General features: G+C 36.3%; 1 protein-coding gene and 1 long non-coding RNA gene across 3 annotated transcripts in view; one reads left to right on the forward strand and one right to left on the reverse strand.

The window, feature by feature from the left end:
• Nucleotides 1-21,996, forward strand: part of LOC132346881 (uncharacterized) — a 32,042-nt gene extending 10,046 nt beyond the window's left edge. Inside the window, exon 3 of the long non-coding RNA XR_009496846.1 lies at nt 21,166-21,996. This is a non-coding gene — a long non-coding RNA (uncharacterized lncRNA). The remainder of the gene's footprint in view (nt 1-21,165) is intronic.
• YME1L1 (YME1 like 1 ATPase) overlaps nt 2,070-26,718 on the reverse strand; it is a 28,794-nt gene continuing 4,145 nt past the window's right edge. Inside the window, exons 2-19 of one of the 2 annotated variants that reach the window (NM_001101850.1) lie at nt 25,024-25,155; nt 17,869-18,031; nt 17,314-17,412; nt 16,982-17,091; nt 15,529-15,679; nt 15,045-15,128; nt 13,664-13,746; nt 11,304-11,394; nt 10,649-10,801; nt 9,940-10,072; nt 9,128-9,190; nt 7,924-8,036; nt 6,933-7,088; nt 5,853-6,004; nt 5,087-5,219; nt 4,927-5,000; nt 3,801-3,887; nt 2,070-2,444 (exon numbers count right to left, since the gene is read on the reverse strand). In NM_001101850.1, the coding sequence (NP_001095320.1) occupies nt 2,301-2,444; nt 3,801-3,887; nt 4,927-5,000; nt 5,087-5,219; nt 5,853-6,004; nt 6,933-7,088; nt 7,924-8,036; nt 9,128-9,190; nt 9,940-10,072; nt 10,649-10,801; nt 11,304-11,394; nt 13,664-13,746; nt 15,045-15,128; nt 15,529-15,679; nt 16,982-17,091; nt 17,314-17,412; nt 17,869-18,031; nt 25,024-25,155 (2,121 nt within the window). In that variant the 3' untranslated portion in view covers nt 2,070-2,300. The remainder of the gene's footprint in view (nt 2,445-3,800; nt 3,888-4,926; nt 5,001-5,086; nt 5,220-5,852; nt 6,005-6,932; nt 7,089-7,923; nt 8,037-9,127; nt 9,191-9,939; nt 10,073-10,648; nt 10,802-11,303; nt 11,395-13,663; nt 13,747-15,044; nt 15,129-15,528; nt 15,680-16,981; nt 17,092-17,313; nt 17,413-17,868; nt 18,032-25,023; nt 25,156-26,718) is intronic. The other variant, XM_005214173.5, reaches the window with a different exon arrangement.

Consider the following 26,718-nt stretch of genomic DNA (forward strand, 5'->3'; position numbering starts at 1 on the left):
CATCAAACTGTTAAAAAGACAAGGCTAAGGGGAACTTCTTGAAAGCAGCAATAGCTGTTTACTATTAACATAATCATTAGATAATCACTGACACTGACCTCTCACCAAAAATAATGGAGGTCAGGAGTTTGTAAGATGACATGTTCGAAGTATTTAAAGAACAAACTTAATTAATCATGTACACTCCATATCCAGCAAAAATATTCATAAAAAAACAAAAGGCAAATAAAGACTCCCCCAGATAAAGACTGAGGATTTAAGATTATATAAAGCAGTAGTTATGTCACTGTACTGTCAAGTTGCTATAAGACATACAAATGTAACATGACAACTACAGCACAAAGAAGAGAAAAAAAGGAGATATATCAGAACAATGTTACTATATTTTTACAGAATTAAATCTGTATTATTTTGAAGTAGGCTCTAATTAAGAGTGATAAATTCATATTGTCATCCCTAGAGCAACTGCTAAGACAGAACTCAGAAGAGGAGGGAGGGAATTCCCTGGTGGTCCAGTGGGTAGGAATCTGTGCTGTCACTGCCAAGGGCCTGGGTTCAATCCCTGGTTGGGAACTTATGGGGAAGTTCCCATAAGGCATGTCACACAGCCAGGAAAGAAAAAAAACACAAGATTCATGTGATAAAGGACCTGTCTTCAGAATATGTGATCTCTTACAACACAGAAGACAACAAACCAAAGCAGGGAGGGAAGATCTGAATGGACATTTCTCCAAAGAGGACATACAAAAGGCCAAAGGTCTACCAGAAGATACTCAAAATCACCAGTCCAAGGGCAACGTAAATTAAATCTACGATGAGACTCTACTTTGTACCCACTAAATGACTGTCAAAAGATAAGACTGTAAGAAACGTACAAGATATGGATAAACTGGAACATTTCATACACTGGTAGCTGGAACACAAAATTATATACTTAAATAGTTACTTTTAAAACAGTTCATCAAGTTCTTATGAAGTCAAACAGAAACTCAGCACCTCAGGCAGCAATTTCTAGAAGTCTACCTATGGAAATGAAAACGTGTCCACAAAAAGACATGTATACACATTCGTATAAACAGACAGGGGGCAGGGAGAAGAGGAGAAAGGGAGGAAGGGCCAGAAGAAACTGAGGCAAATAAAATCAGTTGGTGAATCTGAATCAAGAGTATAAGGGAGATCCTTGTATTATTCTGATAATGTTTCTCTAAGGTTGAAAGTACATCAAAATTTTAAACTACCCAAACAAAAGGGCAAGAGTATCATGCAGCAAGCTCCCTCCATCAACCTCAATGAAGACCATAAACAATTTAAAAGTTACTAGAAAACTATAGGTAATTTTAATAAAACCACTTCAAGAATATAATTTGGTTGTAAAACCAATACAATGTGCTCTAAAATAATTTTTCTACTGAGCTAAAGTCATCTGTAAATCCTGTAACAACACATTAATATTCACAAAATCGGACTGAAAAGTAAACACAACTTTCCATTTCTAACACAGAGTAATTCAAAAGTTCACTCTGAAGGGGACTGAGTTTTTGGTTTTATTTTGGTTTCACTGCCAAGCATAATTACATTATTATTCGGAATTTGAGGTGTGTTACTTGTTTATTTAACAAAATACTGTTGCTCTGAAATAAGCTTCATTTTCAGAGTGATAGTAATGTTTTTTAAAAAAAAATCATGAAAATGCAAGCTGGATTTTTTAAAAGTTATAATCATTCAAATTCTGATTGTATCCATAGGTTCATAATTCTCTACTCTTATTTTTTTAAAAAAACACTTTATATACGATCAATCTAGATCATAATTAAGTGCATCTTAATGAAGTTTCCACTAATGAACGTAGAACTACAATGTACTAATAGCCAAACAGCATCATTTCTTTATCAAAGATAAATGGTACTATCTAGAAACAAAGACAATCCTTCATGAATTTTTACTTTGCTAAGTAAAAATACCTCCCAAGAGCTAAAGGCACACTTTCTATTCACATCTAACACTGTAACCAACCATAAAATCATTACTGATTTTCAACTTAATAACCAATTAACACTTCTCAAACAAGCTGTTTTCAATCCTGATAGCTCTTTATTTTCTTTAATAAACTTGCTATTTGCAATAGGTGTTCATCATGAGAATAATCAAAATTAGATGAATGTGACAACAGAGTGACAAAGTGTTTCACACCTCTGAATGATACCAGGTCAAGAATGGGAGAAAGAGTTGCAAAATAAGACTACTTCAATGCTACTTATGGTCTTGCAATAAAACCAACAATACATCCAATTCAAGAGCTATCATCTCACTTCCAACTTCTTCCCCTCAAGAACAATTTGAATCTCTTTGGCATCCAAAGTCTCGTAGGTCAACAAAGCTTCTGCCAGATTCTTGTGCTCTTTCGCATGAGTCTTCAAGATATGTTTTGCTCGCTCATATGAATCCTGAAATACAAAGCAGATATGTAAAAGGCAGAAGCTTGAGAAGCAAAACCATAAATGGGAAAAAAAAAAAACCCTTTACATACTCTAAAAAAATATATAAGATCTACTGATTTCTATCTATAAAACATAAAAGCATTTAAAAGCTTGGTTCCCTGACAATAACTTTCATACTTTCCAGTGCTGTATTTTTAACCTCCTAATCTATCCTATAGATAACCAAGGTCCACTTACACAAAAAGCTACTGAAGAAGTAAAAGTATACACTACTCATTTGCATTCTAAGTAAGGTCTATAAACACAGAAATCTATTTCTTTATTCAATATACATGCTAAAAGTAAAGGGAGTTTGTTTGTTCACTTTGTCTCTTAACATTTCACCAATTTACTCAATCTAGAATGGCCAGAAAAGACACAGATTTTCATTCTTTTACTTGGTAATACACTCACTTTGCAAAACTGTAACAGTCTATCACTAGAGGTGACCTTTGACTTTCATACTTATTTTTTTTGCAACCCACCTTGAACTTATCACTTAAATGCTTCAATTCTCCTTTCAAAGCGAGTCTGAATTAAGTTTATCAGTTTATGAATAATGGCAATAATAACAGTTCATTTTTGACAGTATCACATTTGCCTGTGCAAATGTCAACATTTGAATAACAAATCATTTTTGCCCTTATAAAAATGGATAGAAAACATAAAAATGAATTTACCAAAACCAAGAAACACAGGTATATAAATATAATACAATTACTAGACATTGTGAACATAACCATAATGTCCAAATGAAATAACCACATTAAATATATAAATTATTAGAAATATATTATGGAATATTATAGCTAATAATCAAGGATTAGCAGAAAGTTTAAAAACTTCCTTGGAATGAACCCCTTACTTTATAACATGTAAAACTATCAGGTTTCACACTTTTAGGCTCATGTACATTTGAACCTGGGGCTTCCCTGGTGGCTCAGATGATAAAAAATCTGCCTACAATGCGGGAGACCAGGTTCAGTCCCTGGGTTGGGAAGATCCCCTGGAAAAAGGAATGGCAACCCACTCTACTATTCATGCCTGGAGAATCCCATGGACAGAGGAGACTGGCAGACTACAGTCCATGGGATTGCATTTGAGCCTAATACAACACATAATACCCAAGTAAGCCTGCCATCTAGTGGAAAGAGTACCTACTGTACTTCCGGTAGCAATGGTGCCCCTATTAACTTTATGAGCTATATCGACATTTCTAAAGAACTGTGGAACTTTAGCTATTTTGCATGCACCCAAATACTCAGGCACATTTTGACTAAACAGATAAACAAACATTAAAAGAAAAAAAAAAAAGATTATTACCCTCAAAAGGATTCTGATTTCCTGTTCAATAGCAGATTGAGTTTCTGGACTCAGTTTCCCTGTATCACTGTAGGTCATAACTCCAAGCTAAAATCAAAGAAAAGAAAGAAATTCAACATAAAAACCTCTAACTAATGTATGTAACAGAGGGAGGACTATACCATATATAAGAAAATAAGTATCACGGGAGCAAGGAAAAATTACAATACAAAAATGCCCTTGAGGGCAAAAAAAAATTCATTCTTCTTCTGAAAGTAGAATAAGTGAAGTGAAAGTCGCTCAGTCGTGTCCAACTCTTCGCGGACCCCATGAACTATACAGTCCATGGAATTCTCCAGACCAGGATACGGCAGTGGGTAGCCTTTCCCTTCTCCAGGGGATCCTCCCAACCCAGGGATCTAACCCAGGTCTCCCGCATTGCATGCAGATTCTTTACCAGCTGAGCCACAAGGGAAACTATAATACTAAAATGTACAGAGAGAATTTTAAAACCCAAGTATGGTTCTAAGTGGGCTTCCGGTTGGCACTAGTGGTAAAGAACCTGCCTGCCAATGCAGGAGATATGAGACATGGGTTCGATCCTGGGTTGAGAAGATCCCCTGGAGGAGGGCATGGTAATCCACTCCAGTATCCTTGCCCGGAGAATCCCATGGACAGAGGAGCCTGGTAAGCTACAGTCCCTAGGGTTGCACAGACTCAGACGTGACTGAAGCAACTTAGCATGCATGGTTCTGAGTACCTTCTTGGAAAACTTTAGCAGCTATTCTAGTCCAGAAATTCACAGTCACAGTATACTGGAATTGCTTCATGGAGCCACAGTGATAAAGCAGATATATAGAGTATGTGGAAAGGGCAAATTAAGCAAGCTCACAGAAAGAGCTAAATAATTTATATTATCATTTGGTTAATTCATGAATAACTGTTACTGTCTGAGCAGCTGGAATAGAAAGAATGTATGCCATTTCTCAGAAAATGAGATTTAATTTATAAAGTACGCTTTGTCAAATCCATTTGGAATGAAACAGGAAAATCTATCAATTTATAATAGAACCCTCTCTCAGAAAGAGATACTACACTCTTCACATTATCATGTGATACATGAGGGAGGGTTAAAATTAGCTATTACCTTTTCACTCATTCCAAATTTGGTGACCATGCGCTTTGCTATTTTGGTTGCATTATCAAAATCACTGGAAGCACCTAAAATTTTAAAATATACATATAACTCAAGTTAAAAAAAAATCTTTAAATGAATGAACACAATTTGAACTAAAGTCATTATTTACAGTAACCTGTTGTAATATGGTCACTTCCAAATATAAGCTCCTCTGCCACTCTTCCTCCCATGCTGACATCCATCTGGGCAAGCAGCTGAGCTCTAGTTTCATTCCACCGATCATTCTCAGGCAACAGGGACACCTAGACAATTGAAAAGCAAAGAGAAAATTCACACACAGTTTTGAAATACATATTAGTAACCTGAATTATCATTTGTCTCTCTTACTTAATACCATGATGCTGAAAACTCAGCAACATTTCATAGAGACAGTCATGGTGACTGATGACCAAACCAGAAATGTATAAAATGAGGAAAGCAGAAGTGCATTTTATAAATAAGTAGTTAATGGTGCAATACAGCTGTCTGTCCTTCACTGAATAAAAATATTTAAAATGTCTATAATTAGAAAGATATGAAAATGAAATGTATGCTCAATGAGATAAAACTTGGAAAAACTGAACCAGTCATTATGATACATAATTTCTTCTGGGGAGAAAACAGCAACTACACATTTACGAATTATATTTTGTTGTCATTCCTGAATTAAATGTCATAATTTAAATATACTATCTGAAATATTAAAGATATCCTTTATTAGCAGATAAATTTCACACATATGTCTGAATTCAAGACAGTTGAGGAAGTTAAAGAAGAACATATCAACATACTTAGGAAGTAGCTGAATTTTCTTTTGAAATGTTTTCATCAGTAATTTCCTTCATAAGGTACTAGGGAGCATTATCCAAAAGAAAAGAAAAACTAAAGGTACTCACGTGTCCAAGTGTTGGCCCTCGAGGCATGATTGTAGCTTTGTTGATAGGCATTGCATCTTTAGTGTAATATGCAATAATAGCATGACCAGATTCATGATACGCTGTGATCGTTTTGTTTTTGTTATCAATTTCCACACTTCTACGCTCAGGGCCTAAGAATAAAAATTTACTTAAGTAAAATACTCCATTAGGAAAGAATATTTAAGTGAATGAAATTCATATGCCTCAAAGTCATTCTTAGAGTAATATGATTTAATATCATTAATATTTTAAAACATCGTGAAAGTTTAAAAAATGAGTAGACTCCACTCTATAACACATGTAAACCATAATTTGTCAACTGAAAACCAAATTCTAAGAACTATAATTTTACTTCTTATATCAAAAGGAAAAAACTATTTCTAGAAAATAAACTTCTAACAGGAATAACATAACAACCTGTTTTGAAGCCAATTTAAATAATCTTTATTTTACTTTATTTTTGGCTGTGCTGCGTCTCTCTGCCGCGTGGGCTTTTCTCTAGTTGTGGCGAGCAGGGACTACTCTCCGGTTGTGGTGCACAGGTTTCTCAATGCAATGGCTTCTCTCGTTGCAGAGCTCAGGTTCTATGCTTCAGTAGCTGTGGCGTGTGGGCTCAGTAGTCGTGGCTCCTGGGCTCTAGAGCACAGGCTCAGTAGTTGTGGCACATGGGCTTAGTTGCTCCATGGCATGTGGGATCTTCCCAGATCAGGGACTGAACCTGTGTCTCCTGTATTGGCAAGTGGCTTCTTTACCATTGACCCACCAAGGAAGCCCCCTGAAGCCATTTAGGGTTTAAAATAAAACTTAAATACTGAAAAATAGTAAAAAGTTAACTATTCTTTAATCAGCAATATCAGATAAGAAGAAAACCATGGGCACCTTCAAAGAGTATAATATACGGTGTATTTGTTCTGTAAGAGGCCAAACTTTGTGCTATGTTTGAGTATATATTTGCATGTTTCTATACCTTTTGTTTTTATAACCTTTCTTTCAAAATTAAGAATTTTTTCTCTAACACAATGAACAGCATAACATAGGAAAAAAAGAAAAGAAACCTACCCATTAGGATTTTATCTTTGGAAAACTCTAGTTCCTTCATAGTAACCATTTCTTTTCCATCAACAGCTGCCTTTAATGCAGCCTGGTTCACAAGATTCTCCAACTCAGCTCCAGAAAAGCCAACAGTACCTCGAGCTATGATTTCTGGATCAACAGCTATATGCAGACAGAACACAACATTGAAATTTCAAAAGCAGTAATAAAAAGCTCTGCATAAAGAACTCACTTTGCAAAAGAAAAAATAAAATAGCAATCATAAACTATAATTTAAAAAAAACTTTACTAAATTCTAAGAGGAAAAAGGAAAAATTGCTACTGAACAGACCATAAAAATTGTCACTGGGACAAATAACATAAGTTCTTGTACTTAAATAATTTTGTGAAAAACAAAGAAAGGTAAAGTTGTCAGATAACGATTTACAGACTTTCAGTTATCACCCAACCACAAATTGAAAAAGCACGTTATCAGTTTCATCTTGAAATAACTCTGGACACAGAAGTCCATGTTACAAGAGGAAACATGTTTGATTTTATGAACTGATTCTGGCATCTCTGAAAATACTGCAGTTTAATAGCTGCTTTTACTACTCAGGTGGGTCCATACTATTTCCATGTATTTTGTTTTATACTTTTGCTTCCCCTCTTTTGGCCCCAAAGTGATTACATCGTGAGGTACTATGCTCATAATATAGAGGTACTTGTTCTATTATTTTATATTTTAAATTCACCTAGAGAAACATTTATACATAGATTCATCAATTATCTATCTCAATATTCCAAAGAAAACTTTCTTTCAAATCAGGATTGTAAATTATAGAATCTCTGATACACACTACTTAAGAAATAGACTTTAAGGACAAATAAAAGGAGAGAAAAAAAAAATTTAAAGAAATTTGTCTTTTAAGACATCCTGAGTAAGGACCACAAACAGGGTAAATTGATATATTACCATTTCACAGAGATAATGTTTGTATCACAGAATTAGACTTACACTGATCAAACTTTATTTTATTGAGGTACCACTTCAAGATTTCTGTTCGACCTTTCACATCTGGCCTTGGAACCGTAACCTGCATGTCAAAGCGACCAGGGCGTATTAAGGCACTACAAGGAGAATACAAAAAGAAAATATAATTAATAAACTGTGCTGAGGATCTGGTTATAAAAATAGGACTGACATCCTATTCTGAACATAAATATTCAGATTAGTTCCTTGTAAAACATGGTTGAAATAATAATTTCAAAAACTGGAAGGCTAAACAAAGGTTCATACAGATAAATGTGTGCATCAGGATAGTATACAACCCTTCAGAGACAAAGACAAGCAAGTCTGTCAGTAAAGGAACAAATTATTCTATAGCAGCCTATTGTGTGAGCCACACACCCATCTTACTGTTGTATTCAGTTCAGTTCAGTTCAGTTCAGTCGCTCAGTCGTGTCCGACTCTTTGCAACCCCATGAATTGCAGCACGCCAGGCCTCCCTGTCCATCACCATCTCCCGGAGTTCACTCAAACTCACGTCCATCGAGTCGGTGATGCCATCCAGCCATCTTATCCTCTGTTGTCCCCTTTTCCTCCTGCCCCCAATCCCTCCTAGCATCAGTCTTTTCCAATGAGTCAACTCTTCGCATGAGGTGGCCAAAGTACTGGAGTTTTATAAAACGTTAAACTAGACTCTTAAGCAAGAACCAACTATTAGATCAAATGAAAGTATGAATAACTTAAACAGTAAAATCAATAAAAACCTTAACTACAGTAAATTTTACTTTTAAAAATGTGCTGTCTACCACCCACCCCCAAAAGCTCTGTGTTTAAGTCATAAAAAGATTCTTTTAGTAGCTTTACTGAGATACCATTCTCACATCATAGAATTTGAAGTGGACAATCCACTGGGTGTTAATAGATTCAGAGTTGTCTAACCATCACAATAATTTTAGAGAATATTGATCCCTTCCCCCACTTTCTCCAGCCAAATGAAACCCCAAGTCTACTGGCAGTTATTTCCCTCCTGTTTGCCCAACCTCTGGCAACTGCTAAATTACTTTCCATTGCTATGGATTTGCTTATTCTGAACATTTCATATAAAAGGAATCATATAATATGTAATGTTTTGTGATGGGTATTCTTCACTTAGCACAATGTTTTTAAAGTTCATCACTCTTCTAGAATATATCACAAAAATTTTAATACTTACTTATCTAATGCCTCTGGGAAATTTGTGGCACCTATGATGATAACTCCTTCATTGGGTTTAAAACTATTAAGGAAAAAAAGTATCTTTTCACTGAAAGTTAAAACAGCACACACACAGAAATGTTCTACACAACTGTTTATCTTCAATTTTATTAACAGCAAAGAAAAGGAATTGTCTTTTTAATGCCCCAAATACGAAGACATCACTCCCTGCTTTTTAAAAGGTCAGTGCACTTCAATAAAACTTGTTAATAATACATCACCAAATCATCTGTGGTTTCACAGTAAATTTTCTACTTAGGAAGAGATAACCTGACACCAAAGCTTGAGTTCCTGACTAATTTTTTGAAAAATTATTTTCAAGTTTACCAATTCCAATTATTTACTCTTAAACTTTCAGAATGTCTTGTATGACGTTAAGAAACTTCTCTGCTTCATTCGAAGCAAGTCCACCTCTTTTTACATTATGGAAACTGATGCAAGCTTTTGATCTACAGCAACACTCAGAGCTAGTCACAAACAGTGAAGGAATGAGGGTATTCTCCTTGCACATCTCCAAACAGATGACGACTTTCAGCTAGAATCACTGCTTTTCTGTCATACTACAGTAAATGAAAATTTTACTTTTCAATTTGAGAGTAGTTAATACATCAATGACCAATGATCCCATTAGTAAAACAATACAATAGTCAAAATAGCTTGTCTTTACTCCTTGCACATAGGATATTCTGTTGCCTATAAACTTAAATTTTTCCTATCTCTGAAATGCTACTAAATATACCACCAAATTCTCAAGACAGAAAAGTCAATTACCCATCCATTTCAGCCAGAAGTTGATTTATTGTCTGCCGTGAATATGGATGCATTGGAGATTCAATTCGCTTCCCACCAACAGAATCCAATTCATCAATAAATATAACACAAGGGGCATTTGCTTTTGCTTCCCCTAAAGACAGAAAGGATTCAAATAAGTTTAATAAAATCAACACCTTTAAAATAAAATTATATAAATAGTTAACAACGTGTACGAAAATTAAAAAGCCGATAAAAGACACTCATTAGGGAGCAAATACATAAAAGAAGGTCTTTCTTAACTGCTTTAAGAAGAGTAGTCTCAAATGAAAAAAAAATTGTAACACTGAGTATTCATTCTTCCTAGTCATACAAACCATATATAGTCAGATTTGAGGCAAATAATTTTTAAATATATACTACAGAATTAATAAATAAGGTGAAAACAAAACACACCAAAACAAAACAAAACAAACGAAACCACAGGTTTTCAACAGACCCCAGCCTCATCCAGCAACCTAGTGATTCCACAAACTCTTCTGACTAATTGGAAAGAAAAGTAATAGTTTTATTTTAGCCCACACACTAAGTTACTTGAGATTAGCATCCTACAATGGCTATTTCAGCCAACTATCAAATCAGAAACAAGAAGCAAAGACAGAGTTTAAGAAACCCTCTTTTCCTAACATTAAGAGAAATTATTACTATATAAAAGATCCACTAGACCTACTAAAAAGATTTCTTATACGGCTGGCTCCCACACCCACAAACATCTCATCAAATTCTGATCCAGAAGCATAATAAAAAGGAACATCAGCTTCTCCAGCAACAGCTCGGGCAAGAAGTGTCTTCCCTGTTCCTGGTGGTCCAACTAAAAGAATTCCTAAAGAAAAAAAATAAACAAGAATGGTTCAAATTAAAAAACAAAAACACAACCTGATAAGAACTTAAAACAAATAATTACGAATTAATAAATACAGTGCTGTGGTTGAAGGCACACCAATGATCAATATTTTCAAACATGGTGAAACATATTTGTCTCTATAAATGATTCACTTTAGGACCTACTTCGTAACTAATTTTCCTGTATTATTTAAATACTATTTACACATTGGGATAAATGCTGGTATCTGAATATGACTTTGGATTAGATAAAGTTGGAATTCTTTGTACTATTTATTGTTGCAATTTACTTAAAAGTTTGAAATAACAAACTTTTAAATTATCAAAGACAAAAGATAACAAAATAGTATGTTCAGAATGAGCACTTGTAAAATAGCAATTAAGAATTACTAATAAACTTTCATCAGGTAAATCTGATAAAAGTTAAATTAGTGATATATTACACTGTTTTGTCAAGTCATGGGAAAGCGAAGATACCTTACCTTTTGGAAGTTTACCTCCAAGAACAGTAAATTTTTGTGGATTTTTCAAAAATTCAACAACTTCCTGTAATTCCTGTTTAGCTTCCTCCACCTGAAGTGATATAATTTACCAAATAATTTAAAATGTTAATTATCTTACTAAGACACCCTCTTTGAATATTGTAAATTTAACCTGATATTAATTTGGCTTTTTGTCTCAGTGAAAGTATACAAAAAGGCCCCTTTAGAAATACTCACACAAAGGGTTTTCTCCTGACCCTCAGTACCAGATACATGAAATCTCCTTACATATCCCAACAAAACCCCTTTCCAATTGCTTCCTTTGGTTAAAAAAAAAAAAAAGAACAAAAAAACCCTGTTACATTCAAAATTCTAGTTAAATGTCTCAGTGGCATTTAATATAGAATTGCCTAATAAGTTTCAAATCTAAAACTTTTTTGGACCCGGTTATAAGCTTCAAGGACAAACTATCTGGACTTACTATATATTAATAAGTGAGTCTGTGTTTAAGTTATAACATTAATTTTTGACTAGTTATGAAGTCATTTTTATTATAAAGAATTACTACTAGAATATAAACAATTTAGTTCCTAACAAATGCCAAAGACAGTGACTAAAATTAAGCTATAGTGTACTGCTTTACGTACTAGAGAAGAAGATGGCGACCCACTCCAGTGTTCTTGCCTGGAGAATCCCAGGGACAGGGGAGCCTGGTGGGCTGCCTTCTATGGGGTCACAAAGAGTGGGACACGACTGAAGTGACTTAGCAGCAGCAGCAGCAGTACTGCTTTATAAATAGTTGTGGTAAAAAAAAAATTTGAAGATTTAATTCCCCAAATATAAAATCTTACAGAATTGAGATCCCTAGCAAAAAAAAAAAAAAATCCAATCTGGCCAACAAAAATTGCAATCAGAATATTAGATCATCTTTAAAACTCTGATAAGGATTAAGAAAGCTATCTATTAGAAACAGTGAGCAATTTTCCTAGTCAGCATATAAGCAGAAGTCACAAATGCAAATTCCTAGTGGCAAAATGGTATCAATAAATGAGTGAAGAAGGCCAGATGTAGAACAGCACTGGTGGAAATGTGCTCAACTGGAAAGCAACAGTCCCTTAAAGACAACCACAACATGGCTCTGCCAAAGAATACAACCTGGTGTTCCAGAATTCCATTTTCAACAAACACTGGAAATTTTTTCATGGGTGCGAATTCAATTTAAAAATGTTGGCTACCAGTGTAAATGAAAAATACCTTTTTTGTATGTATACTTTCATGTATTTATTTTAAATTACCCTCACATAATAATATATTTGTAGACAACCTACAACCTCATACCACACAACTTTTAATAACTCATTGAGAAAACTCATTTACATTGGGCAGTGATAAAAAGAAAGTACTTGGGAAGGGGCGAACAGGAAACATGTTGATGGGCCAAAGTCCCACAAGACTTACCCCTCCCCCCTGCCACACACCCCTCAGATGTCAATCCCACATCTAGGTTGTCATCTGTGCTTCTGCCTATTGGCTATAAATTGGAGATTCTCAGAATCCCTCCTTAGGTTTAATTTGGTAGAGCAGCTCATAGAACTCAGGAAACCAGGTTAGGTACTATCGGCTTATTATGAAAGGATATACCCTAGAACAGCCAGAAGGAAGAGGGAGGTAGGCAAGGGATACAGGAAGGGGTACAGGCCCTCCACGTCCTCTCTGAAAATGCTACGCTCCTCACGCCTCTGTGTGTTCACTAACTAAAAACTCCTCCAAACCCCAACCTGTTGGGACTTTAATGGGAGTGTACTCACATAGGCATAATCAATTATTAACTCCTTTCCAGCCCCTCTCCCCTCTCTGGAGAACAGAGAGTAGACGTGGAAGTTCCAAGATTCTAACCACAGCTTGATCTTTCTGGTGACCAGTCCCCCTCCAGGAGCCCACTCAGAGCCACCTCATTAGAACAAAAGACACTGTGGGACTTCCTTGGCGGTACAATGGATAGGACTCCATGTATCCACAGCTGTGGGCCCAGGTTCAATCCCTCATTGGGAAGCTAAGATCCCATAAGGTACAAGCTGTGTAGTCAAGGGGACAAGGAAAGAAAAGAACAGAAGACACTGCCATCACCCAGGACATTCCAAGGGACTCAGAAGCCCTGTGTCAGGACCTGGTGTCAAAGACCAAACAGTAGAACAAAAGATACTCCCAGTGCTCTTATCCCCTGGGAAATTACAAGGGTTTTAAGAGCTCTGTGCCAAGAACTGGAGGCACAGACCATACATGTATTTTCTATTATTTCAACCTTTCTAATAAAAAATACAATAATGTTTGAAGAGACCAAGGTAAACTTTTTAACTTACTCCTTTAACATGTTCAAAGGTAACATTTTTCATCTGTACAGGATCTACAGCAGAATCAAGCCCTGTTGTTGTCCGGAAGCGGACTAAAGGGACAAAAAAAAATGCTTACATATTTGATAGATTCATAAAATTTTAACTACCTTATTTTTCAGATGCAAGAAAGTCCAGAAAAATTAAATGTCTAAGATGACAATGCGAGGAGTAGGAATTAGGTCTTCTGGATTTTGAGACAATGTTCAAGGAATGAATGATTCTCATTAAAATGACATCTTTGCCTTTCCAGTTAAAACTAAGAATTTTCCTCTTCTCCTTATATCTAATAATAAAAACGTAAACCAATGGTTCTCAAGCTCCATTGTGTGCAATTAAGAAACACAAAAGAATAATCATCAGAGCTCTTCCCACTCTTCCACCACCCTGCTGATACCACCTATCAATCCATACACTGGTTCCTTTTTTTGAAAAAAATAATTTAAAAAAAATACAGAGAGAGACAAGAGAAAGCAGATCTAGATATAAAAAAGGCTATTCCTGGATGTTAAAACCTCATCTCAGTTTTGATAACTTTTAAAATAACTGTACATCAAGTTCTAGGAATAATTTCTGATCCAGGTCAATGTTCTTAACTGTAAACCATTTTTTTTCCCCTCTCAAGGTAATCATCATAAAGAAAGGGGAAAACATGGTATAAACACTGAATGACAGCTGGAAAAGTCAATTGGATCCACTTAAATCTGACATTATTACTTCATTTTAGACTGGCAAACTGAGAAAACCTGGGGCTGTAAAGTAATTTTCTGTGTGTTAATTTTAAATACATTGAATTTATTACTGTGCCTTTGAAACAGATGTTTATTTTCACTCTGAATTGCTATTATAAAATTCTTCTGCATGTTCTTAGAATTTTATCATTGGTTAAGTATCATTTCCTAAAAATCTGGGGAATTAATCACGTCTAGAAGTAAATTTAAAATTACTACTCTAATATAATCCTTGGAACTTTAAAAAATATTAGTTATATCCTTTAAAAAGTACAGTTTAATTTATACAGTGTCTGAAGGAATTTTTCTTATATCCATCCTTAAGATAATGCAAATATAGTAAGTCCTCTGACAAGGTGGATGATACATAATCATAAGAGATTAAAATTTTTCTATCTCAATGCAAAAAACAATCTCAAAGTAACCCAATCTGAGAAGTCTCAAATTTGGATTAAAGACCTAGACTCTGGAATTATAAATATAAATGTTTTCTTATCTCTAAGTCTTAGACTAAGGAAAAGAAATGAGTATATAAAAGATTTTTTTAAGTCAAATGTAAAATATATTTTAATATATAAATTAAAAATATAAAAAATAAGTCAAATATAAAGAGTCTCTACCAGATAAAAATGGGTTCTTTAAGAGTCCATAAATGCCAACTACCAGCAGAATAAAAACAATCAGACGAGTTCTTCTTAAAGAATCTGGAGGAAAAAGAAAAAAGCCTTTAATAAAATGTTATCAATGAGAAATGACAGCTCAATGAAATGCAAACATGAGGTTACTGGTGGTAATCACATTTCATAACACACAGTTCTGGAGCCAGCTATATTTTGCATAATCTCCATGATCGCCTTTCAGCACGTGTTATCAAAAATCTCACAAAGCCTCTTGTACTTCTATCACTGACTTAGGTTCACTTCAGACAGTGAAAGTACCAGGACATATTCTCTTTCCACACAGCTTAAGATACAAACATAAGGAAATGTAACCAATAAAAAGTTGCATAATTGTTAGAAACGTTATTATAATCACTTAGAGGCAGGACTATAATTTCCTTTCAGATATTCCTCTCCAAATATGGATGGTGTCTAATCAACTTACCATTGGTTTTTTGTGTTAGCGCTTGAGCTTTCAGGAAACCCTCTGCAAAACCAGTTTTAAATGCATCTTGGTGAGCTTCAGGTATGTTTTTGGTTTTCATGAGTTTATCCAAACTCTCAACGTCTGATCCTCTGTCTCGCAAAAGAAACCCCTAAATACACAAACAACACATCAGTATCGTTGACTATAGGTAATATTCCCCCCCAAACATAACAACTACTCACAAAAAAAATTCATTAAAATTCTACATTTTAAAATTTTTATTGTCAATGTGAAGAATTAAGACTCAGCAATAAATAGCCAATGATTAGGAAACTAACACTGGCCCATATACTTCTAGCGGTTAGTGAATATAAACTATGTAAACCACTAACTACTGAATAACAGGTCACAAGTTGACTTAGGGTTTGATAGCTTACAATAGGTCACACTCCGTTATTCCTGCTGGAAGAAAAACCTCACTCATTTATTAAATGTTTACTTAGCACCTTTCATATACTAATACTTGACCGTGTGTAAGTTCTGAAGATGTAAATACCAATGATCGGAATGTTTTCAGTCTACTGGGAAAAGATACACAAATAACTAAGTTTTTGAAGTTATTTTGATATTAGGTTAGAGGAACTAGGTATGGTGGTAAAATAAATGCTGTCTAAGAAGTCAGGAAAAACCTTACAGAGGATGGGATAACTAAACCACAGAAACACAGGGCAGACACAATTTGACAGTGCCATGAAACAGCAGCCTCTAGTACTCAAGAGCGATAAGCAATCTTGTTTGACAGGACTTTAAAACACCAAGAGAGGAGAGGATAGAGGGAGAAAGGAGGTGGTACACTCAAGGATGAGAAGTTAGGCAGAATGCCAAGTGATGAAATGTTAGGCAGAATGCCAAGTGATGAAATGCCTTATGTGCCATGGCAGAAATTTGACAATACAGCAGAGGAATACAACCATTACACTATTACATTTTAGACAGTCCAGCGGATGGCAGTCTGGAGACTGGACTAAAGCTACCAAAAGTGAAGGCAGGGAGACTAAGTAATCATCGTCTGTCTATGCAGTGGACCTGGGGATGAAGAGATTTAAGAAATATTTAAGAGGCTGGATTAATAAGATTTTAGTAATTATGGATGCAGGAACTGAGAGAAGATGGACAAATTATAGTTAACCACAGTGTTTCTAGACTGGATGGATGCTACTTATTAACATAAGAATACATAAGCAGGTGTAAATTGACAGAGGAAAAAACAAAGGAAGATGTCTAACAGGCTAGTGAAAAAATAAGTTTGGAATCCAGAAATGTTGTAGATATGACTGCATAGAATATTAATCCATTATCCTAAATGAAAAGATGAAAGAAAATCAACTAGCCAAAAATATATATCAGATATTGAACATTCTTTCTGAAAAGTACTGCTTTTTCAAACAACAACAAAAAAAGGTCTAATTACCTTCACAAATGATGGCGCTGTGTGCTGGGTTTCTGCTAATCTTTCAGAGGTGGACTGCAGACGTCGTGTCCTTGATTTCAAAGTTTTAAAACCCCGAGACTGTATGAAACCTGAATGAAACGGTATCACACTCAGTTTTCGTTTTAAATTTTCACAAGGAAAATGTCTACTAAGAACCAAAACTTTGACACTAGTTATTTCCAAATATTCTGCAGATTCTACTGTGAGCCACAAATGAATGTTTCTAATCATTAATATCACTAAGAAAGACAAATCAGAATATATTAAACAAATCTATTTTTTTCAATATAAATATAATTATTGCTTCATACCTGGCCAGTACTGAAGATCTGAACAAATTCTTTTAAGAGTTCTTGAATGTTGTCTGTACAAGCAAGAGGAACGTAAAGTACTAAAAATATCTAAGCAACCTGGAAAGAAATTGTAAAAACTAAACTTTCTAATTGTCAAACAATCAAATCATGAAATACAACAAATGATTTTACCAAATATTAGAAAAACCAAAACAAGTTATTTCCAAGAGACAATTTCAAAACTAGTCTACAATGTGATGAAACACTGGAAACCAGAAGTATGTTAATAAGTAACATGAAAGTGTAAGTGGCTCAGCCATGTCCGATTCTTTGCAACTCCACAGACTGTAGCCCTCCAGGCTCCTCTGTCCATGGAATTCTCTAGGCAAGAATACCGGAGTGGGTTGCCATTCCTTTCTCCAGGGGATCTTCCTGACCCAGGGATCAAACCCGTACTGCAAGTGGATTCTTTACCATCTGAGCCACCAGGGGAACCCCCTAACCTTGTTATCTATTAAATTATCAACAGTACTAAAATGGCTTACTTTCAAAACATAAAATATATTAACTTACCATATTTATTTTCAAAGAAGGACTGTGCAGATACATGAGATGTATGCCAATGGGAAGAAACATTTTTGTCCTTATAAAATCCAGGAAGTAGACTGTCTACTAGTTGATCAATCTGTCCAATTTTTAATTCAGATAATCCAAGGTCCCTTAAATTAAGTACAGGCTGTAAAAGATTAAGTCAACCATATAAGCATTATTATTTTTTAACTTTTTATTGACATATAGTTGATTTACAATGTTTCCGTTGTTTAGTCGCTAAGTCATGTCCCACTCTTTTGTGACCCCATCAATTGTAGCCTACTAGGCTCCTCTGTCCATGGGACTTTCCAGGCAAGAGTACTGGAGTGGGTTGTGGTTTCCTTCTCCAGGGAACCTTTCTGACCCAGGGATGGAACCCACGTCTTTTCAGTTATATATATACATACTCATGTGTATATATACACACATAAACACACACATATGTGAAGTATGTGTGCTCAGTTGTGTCTGACTGTCATTCCATGGGACCTCCCAGGCAAGAATACTAGAGTGGGTTGACATTTCCTTCTCTGGGGCTCTTCCTGACACAAAGATAGAACCTGCATCAGCTACATCTCCTACATTGGCAGGGGGAATCCTTACCACTAGCTCCACCTGGGAAGCCATATGTATATATATGGCTTTCTACCACATATAAAATTTTATATATATATATAACTTTCTACCATAAGTTACTACAAAACATTATACAGTAGGTCCTTGTTGTTTAGCTCAGGTAGGCATTATCACATCAAAGTATTTAACTTAAAGAGTACTTATTAACTAAAATAATGTGAATTTTTAAAATCTAATAAATGTATTGATTCCCTTTTCCTTCAAATATTTAAAAAATAAATTGGTATGCATATTTTTATAGTTCTAGCTTTACTGAAGTCAACCATGTGAGATCTGACAAAGCTTTAAAAAAAAAATCATACTCCCAATAGTATTAGCAGTCCATGGAGCTTTAATGGCCATAAACAAAAGCCCATTCAATAAACAATTGCTGAGATCCTTATCTGAACCAAAAGGTTCTATAAATTACCCATATCTAACTCCTAGTAAAGAGAAATATTGAACAAAGCAAAAGATGTGTGAAAACCAGTCAAGAGAATACATTCACTTTAAAACCATTCTGAAATAACTAGAAATTAAATAGGAGTGAGCTATTTTCTTGTTCAAACGAGCAGACAGGGAGCCACTAAGGACAAGTAACAATTTAAAGTCCCAACAGCTAAAACTTGAAGTCAGTCAGTCAGTCAGTTCAGTCGCTCAGTCGTGTCCGACTCTTGGCGACCCCATGAATCGCAGCACGCCAGGCCTCCCTGTCCATCAACAACTCCGGAGTTCACTCAGACTCACGTCCATCGAGTCAGTGATGCCATCCAGCCATCTCATCCTCTGTCGTCCCCTTCTCGTCCTGCCCCCAATCCCTCCCAGCATCAGAGTCTTTTCCAATGAGTCAGCTCTTCGCATGAGGTGGCCAAAGTACTGGAGTTTCAGCTTGAGCATCATTCCTTCCAAAGAAATCCCAGGGCTGATCTCCTTCAGAATGGACTGGTTGGATCTCCTTGCAGTCCAAGGGACTCTCAAGAGTCTTCTCCAACACCACAGTTCAAAAGCATCAATTCTTCGGCGCTCAGCTTTCTTCACAGTCCAATTCTCACATCCAAACATGACCACAGGAAAAACCACAGCCTTGACTAGATAAACCTTTGTTGGCAAAGTAATGTCTCTGCTTTTGAATATGCTATCTAGGTTGGTCATAACTTTCCTTCCAAGGAGTAAGCGTCTTTTAATTTCATGGCTGCAGTCACCATCTGCAGTGATTTTGCAGCCCCCAAAAATAAAGTCTGACACTGTTTCCACTGTTTCCCCATCTATTTCCCATGAAGTGATGGGACCGGATGCCATGATCTTTGTTTTCTGAATGTTGAGCTTTAAGCCAACTTTTTCACTCTCCACTTTCACTTTCATCAAGAGGCTTTTTAGTTCCTCTTCACTTTCTGCCATAAGGGTGGTGTCATCTGCATATCTGAGGTTATTGGTATTCCTCCCGGCAATCTTGATTCCAGCCTGTGCTTCTTCAAGTCCAGTGTTTCTCAAGATGTACTCTGCATAGAAGTTAAATAAGCAGGGTGACAATATACAGCCTTGACGTACTCCTTTTCTTATTTGGAACCAGTCTCTTGTTCCATGTCCAGTTCTAACTGTTGCTTCTTGACCTGCATACAAATTTCTCGGGAGGCAGGTCAGATGGTCTGGTATTCCCATCTCTTTCAGAATTTCCCACAGTTTATTGTGATCCACACAGTCAAAGGCTTTGGCATAGTCAAGAAAGCAGAAATAGATGTTTTTCTGGAACTCTCTTGCTTTTTCCATGATCCAGCGGATGTTGGCAATTTGATCTCTGGTTCCTCTGCCTCTTCTGAAACCAGCTTGAACAAAAAACTTCAAGTAAGAGAAGTAAAACTAAACAAAACAAGTAAAATATCAACTTTTTATGACTGATGTAGTCAGATCCCTGGATTACATAGCTCTGGATTGATGTTCAGGTGCTAGACAATTATAAGCTTTGTAACAAGTCCTTCACATTCTTAGAATTCCTTTCCTCGTTAGGAAAATGATTATAAAATATATCCTGATTATTTCACAACAGGATAGTATGGATCAATGGATGAGATCATGCCTTGCCCATCTACATAGCCTAATATATACAGTAAGACAATTAAAGTCAGAATGAAATATTTAATAAGTGCTTTTTAAGGTAATAAAAACTGTACAATATAAGGCACATTATTATAATGGAACCAGAAGGACTACAATATTTAAAAGCTACAAAGATATTTTACCTTCTAAAATGGGGAAACCAAAAAGTCTATTTACAATACAAAAAGAAACACAGATTTTTAACTAAGAAGATTATTCACCTTACTTATTGGGTATCAGGTCCTAGGAACACAAAGAGAAATAAAGTACATATGAGTATGATAATTACCATACTACATGGTAACTCCTCTTATAGAGGTATTTTTTTTAAGTGGTAACAGAACACAGAACAACCAATTTCCTAAGTCAGATAAGGTTTCCCAGAATTAACACTTAATTCACAAATGATGGGGAAACTTCGGGGAAGAGGACAAACAAAAAGTCATCGGAGGGCCTGGAATGTTTGAGATGCAGTCAAGTTCAGTGACTGAAGAAAGCAGTAGAAAGAAGGGCTATGGCCAAATTGTGAGGAGCTGTGTTTGAATCTAATTCTATACCTAATATCTTTAGTTTTGTTTTAGAGGAAGAAGACAGAAGATAAAGATGATAAGCTGGAGAAAAGAAAGCTGATATAACAAGAGAAAAAAGGCATGAACCTGAACTGAGCCCTAAGAGGGATGCAAACACCAAGTGGCAGACAACAGACATCTGAAGAAACCGGTGAAGTGCAGGATTATGAGGAAGGGGGGTTCTGGACGGATGCGCTGGTTATTGATCTGCTGTCTCTCGGCTCCTCTTGGTCCTCTCTCTGGCTCCACAATCATGTATCTGGGTCTCTTTAAATAGTCTTCCTTTGTTGGCCAGAACATTAAGTTGTCAGTAGAGGGCACTGGAGAGACTTCGTAGGAGCAGTTTCTGTTCCTGGTTCAGGCCACGTATTATGTTCACTCAACAGGCTCCTGGGTGCAACACCCATGGTTTCTCCAGCATCTGGCTCCTGCAGCTTTCTGAAGCCTGGCTCCTGTGTGCACAGCTGCCAGCAGTACTTGGCAGCTTTCCCACAAAGAGCTTCTCCTGGTACCCAGGTGGCAGATTTCCATCAGGTTCAGATTGCACAGCACCAGCGACTTCTATGCCATTTAGTGAGCCAAGGCCATACCCTCTCCAACAACCTCAGAACCTCAGCCCAAGGGTGGAGAACTCTTCGTGGGTAGCTCAATCCTGGGAGTATTAGCTGCTCCTTGAATCTGCAAGTCCTATATATTTCAAGTTCTCTTTACTTATTATTAGCCAATCCCTAGTTATGCCAATCCCCTGTAAGACCAATGTTTTTAAAATAGTCAACTAAAAATACTTATTCTGTATATTAAACTTGCACTGTTCAAATGACTATGTGGTCTCTCTCTCTTGGTTGGACCCAGACTGACAAAGAGGTGCTAAAACCACTGTAAGATCAAATACACTGGAATCTGAAGAAGTAGTTCAGTTTTAGACATCTTTATTTTGAGGTCCTTGAAGTCTGTCCAGAGGGTATTTTAATAAGCCACCAGATGACTATTTTAAAACTTTAGAGATACTTTATAGAGTTGAAGGTAGATGTGGGAGTTATCAGCATATAGAAATATATAAACATTAAAATAGATAATCTGGGAGACTGTGGAGAATGAAAGTTAGATTACAGGTAAATGCATCCACTATTTAAAAGGCTGGCAATAAAAAGAAGTCCAGCAAAACAGAAAGAGGAAAAAAAAAATCAATGCAGTATCACTCAATTTCTGAGTACTCTGAAAACAGTGGGTATTCTTAAGGAAAAGTTGAAAAAGTTGCAGATTTTTTAAAATGCCTGTATTTATTGCTAAGGAAACCAACAAAATACACCAAGCCTTCAAAATGGTAAAAGTAGTAGCCAAACTACAATGGGAGATGGTATAAATAAAAGCAACAATTTAAGTTCAGAATACTACTTTTTTATAAGTCTGAAAGCAAAAGGCACAGAAGTCAGACAGCTTGGAAGGAAGTTATAAAGAAAGTTTTTTTGCTTGTATTGTGAAGTGGATGTCTGGATGAGTAAGACTTGATGAAAGCAAAGACATCGCAGAACAAAGGAGGTCAGAGTAGAGATGAGGAAGGATGCTTAAGAAAAATGGAAATGTTTGTGAAAAAATAACAAGCAGTCACCAGTGATAAACCACAGGACTAATGAGGGTAAAGCAGAGGATAAGACACCAATTCCGTATCTGAAACCATCAGTCTTAAGCTCAACTTTGGCTTCTAGAATTTAGTTACTGTTTAAGCTAAAATATACTTCACCACGGATCTAGCCATTTCACTTAATGAAATAGTCAAGTATTTAGTACCATGGAAAGTACAAGTGGTGCTGTTTATAGCAGAAAAAATTGGAAACAGTACCCAACAACAGACCATAAAATGAACAGTCTGAAGTCATAAAAACTAACGTATGGTATAATGAGTTCATAAGACCATTAAATGATGAAGGAAAAATCTTAATCTGCATATACAGTATGATCCAACGATTATAAAATATAAAAGTACAAGGGAGAAAAGGAGAAGTAGGATCAAACATTAATTTCTCCCACTTACATAATATTTTCCAAAATTTCTGAAATGAACATAGTAGCGCTGCATGTAGCAATTTTGACACACGCAGTCATATCATTGGGAAAGCTCTCTCAGACTGTAACTGAGAAGGGTGTCACAAAACAAGAACGGACCACCTATAGAAAGATGCAATAGGAATTTGGCAGATAGTATAAAAGCAAACATAAAGACAAATTTTTCACCTACATAAAATTGTATTTCAAGACTTACCTCACAACCATCCCCTCATCCCACTCCCACCAAAAGCAAATATGGAAACACTGTCAGATTTCATTTTCTTGAGCTCCAAAATCCATGCAGATGGTGACTGCAACCACAAAATTAAAAGACACTTGCTCCTTGGAAGAACAGCTATGTCAAACCTAGACAGTGTTAGGAAAAGCAGAGACATCACTTTGCTGACAAAGGTCCGTCTAGCCAAAGCAATGGTTTTTCCAGTAGTCATGTATGGATGTGAGAGTTGGACCATAATGAAGGCTGAGCACCGAAGAACTGATGCTTTCAAACTGCGGTGCTGGAGAAGACTCTTGAGAGTCCTTTGGACTGCGAGGAGATCAAACTAGTCAATCCTAAAGGAAATCAATCCTGAGTATTCATTGAAGGATTGATGCTGAAGCTGAAGCTCCAATACTTTGGTCACCTGATGCAAAGAATTGGCTCACTGGAAAAGACCCTGATGCTGGGAAAAATAGAGGGTAAAAGAAGGGGGCAACAGAGGATGAGGTGGTTGGATGGCATCACTGACTCAATGGACATGAGTCTGAGCAAACTCAGGGAGACAGTGATGGATAGAGAAGTCTGGCTTGCTGCAGTTCATCAGTTTGCACAGAGCTGGACACGACTTAGCGACTGAACAACATATACTATCCTCTGCCACAGTCCCTCAAATGAGGACTAAGGATATAAGCCATTTACGGGCTAAAGAGGCTTCTGTGAAACTTAGCCACATATTAGAGTGTCTACTATGAAAAATGTATTCTGAGCTACAAGCAACTATCTTAGTAACAAGTCTTGTAAACACAAGTTCCTACATTAGCAATTTGGTATATACCAGACCACGATGATTTTACAATTCTCTGAATACGCAAAGCACAGTTTCATAGCTAATACATTTCATTTTCAGGTATCTGTGTTTCAACTGTTCAATTACACTGAAAGCTTCTATAAGGCAGCATATAATAATGTCTTGCTCTTCTGTCTTTCCTGAGACTTGTGGGGCAGTTGTGGAGTTAACTGTGGGATCCCTGCTCCACTGAAGCAATACAAAAGAATACTGAAATGGTATCACACAAGTAGTAACATAGGAAGTGAATACGAATACACTGCCACGTGCAATTTTTTATAAGATAAATGTTAAAAATAGGACAAAGTAATATTCTACACATACAACAAAGCCGGAATTAGATGTCTTTAATCCTACAACAGAGATTAAGCTGAAGACAGAAGTCACCCTGCTACAAATGCCTAAACATAGAAAGTTATTTCAGGCATGTTTACAATGTACTAAACCAAAAGGCAATGGCACCCCACTCCAGTACTCCTGCCTGGAAAATCCCATGGATGGAGGAGCCTGGTAGGCTGCAGTCCATGGGGTCGCTGAGAGTCAGACACAACTGAGCGACTTCCCTTTCACTTTCATGCATTGGAGAAGGAAATGGCAACCCACTCCAGTGTTCTTGCCTGGAGAATCACAGGGATGGGTGGGCTGCCGTCTCTGGGGTCGCAGAGTCGGACATGACTGAAGCGACTTAGCAGCAGCAGCAGCAAACCAAAAAAGCTTTCTCACACATCCAGGGTAAAAACTCTTACCTCATTGCTGGGGGCCTCGTGCTCAGACACTACATCTCGATGCTGGTTTTGCGAAATGGATGCACTGACAGAAACTGGTGTGTTTTTCGGTGAATGGAAGGCATTGATGAGATGACTCAGAGGAACTGTAACCTAAAAAAAGATAAAAGCTGAAAATCAGCAGTGCTTTTTAGAATAAAAACAGCAAAAAAAAAACCTTTTTATTGTCAGAACTGGGGACTGTACAAAGTTAAACATACATTGTTTATCAAAACTATACATTAAAAATTGTAAATACTCAGATTATTGCTGGTCGAAAACTACTAACTTTCAGGACAGCATTGGGGCTATATACAGCAAAAGTACTAAAAATACATATATTTCATTGTTGTAGCAACCTAACTCTAAGGGATTTATTCCAAGGAAATAATCTGGTAAGTAATAATCTATGCTTGCATATGCCTAGATGACAATTTTCATCAAAGTATTTTAAAATTTATGGAAAGCTAGAAATGTCCAAGAATAGGGGAGTGGCTAAATAAACAATACCACAACAAAAATGAAATATCTCACAGACATGAAACGAGCAAGCATATATCCAGAATTTTGTAATTTTCAACTTCCCTACTACACCACCCCACCCTATTCTGGGCCACCAGCATCTCTAAGTGGATTTTTTTTTTGGTATGTGGATTTTTACAAACAGCAACCTAACTTCTCTCCCTGAATCGCCTCTATTAAAGCCAGTCAGATCTCATCACTCCTCCGCTCAAAACTCTCCAATGGCTTTTCTCACAGTAAGAGTTGATGTCCTGACAACGATGACGCCCTGGCTCTCTCTCACTTCTGTGACCTGATCCACTATTAAGTTCCCCTTCAGTCTCTCTGCTCCGGCCCCCTTGGCCCCCTCGTTATTCCTGGAGCACGCCTGGCAGGCTCCCACTCAAGGATTCTGCACTGCTGTGTATTCCCACCTCTCCAGTTAGTCAGAGAGTCTGCACTCATGCTTCCTTCAGTACTTAACTCAAAAGCAACCTTTTCATGTGTCTTTTCCCTGGCCAACCTACTAAACAACCCTCTCCTAAGAAATATTCCTTACTGCCTTCCTCTGCTCTATTTTTCCTTCTTGACATTTATGTTATCTAACACACTTTATATATTTACTTGTTAATCTATATATTGTTTACTAGAAACCTCAACCTAAGTCCCTTTATTAGCATAAATCCTGGTGGGTGATCCAAACAGGGGCTTTAAGAATAAAAACACGCCTATTACACAGGAAATTTCAAGGGCTTCAGGAGCTCTATGCCAAGAACTGGGAACAAAGACCAAATATTTTTATTTATTATACCACATTCTCCCACTGGAACATAAGTTTCATGTCACAAGGGATTTCTTTCCTGTATTTTAATATTTTTCTCTTTTATTTATACATTAATTTACTGTAAAGTGTTTTTACATAATACTTACACACCTTAGATTTTATTTTTCTCTAACTTTCTCTATTTCACTCAATACTGTATCCCAGTGCAACAATAATGTACACAGTAGTTGCTAAATAAACATTTGTTGAGAAAATGAATAAACTAAATGGGCTCTTACTATATGACAGGTTTTATACTATATGCTTTACTTAACTATCTCATTTAATCCTCGTAAGAGACAAACACGTTAGTTATTTCTATTTAACTGATGAAGAGAGCAAGAAATTAGATT

The sequence above is a fragment of the Bos taurus genome, chromosome 13 (assembly GCF_002263795.3).
Source record: "Bos taurus isolate L1 Dominette 01449 registration number 42190680 breed Hereford chromosome 13, ARS-UCD2.0, whole genome shotgun sequence".
Lineage (NCBI taxonomy): Eukaryota > Metazoa > Chordata > Mammalia > Artiodactyla > Bovidae > Bos > Bos taurus.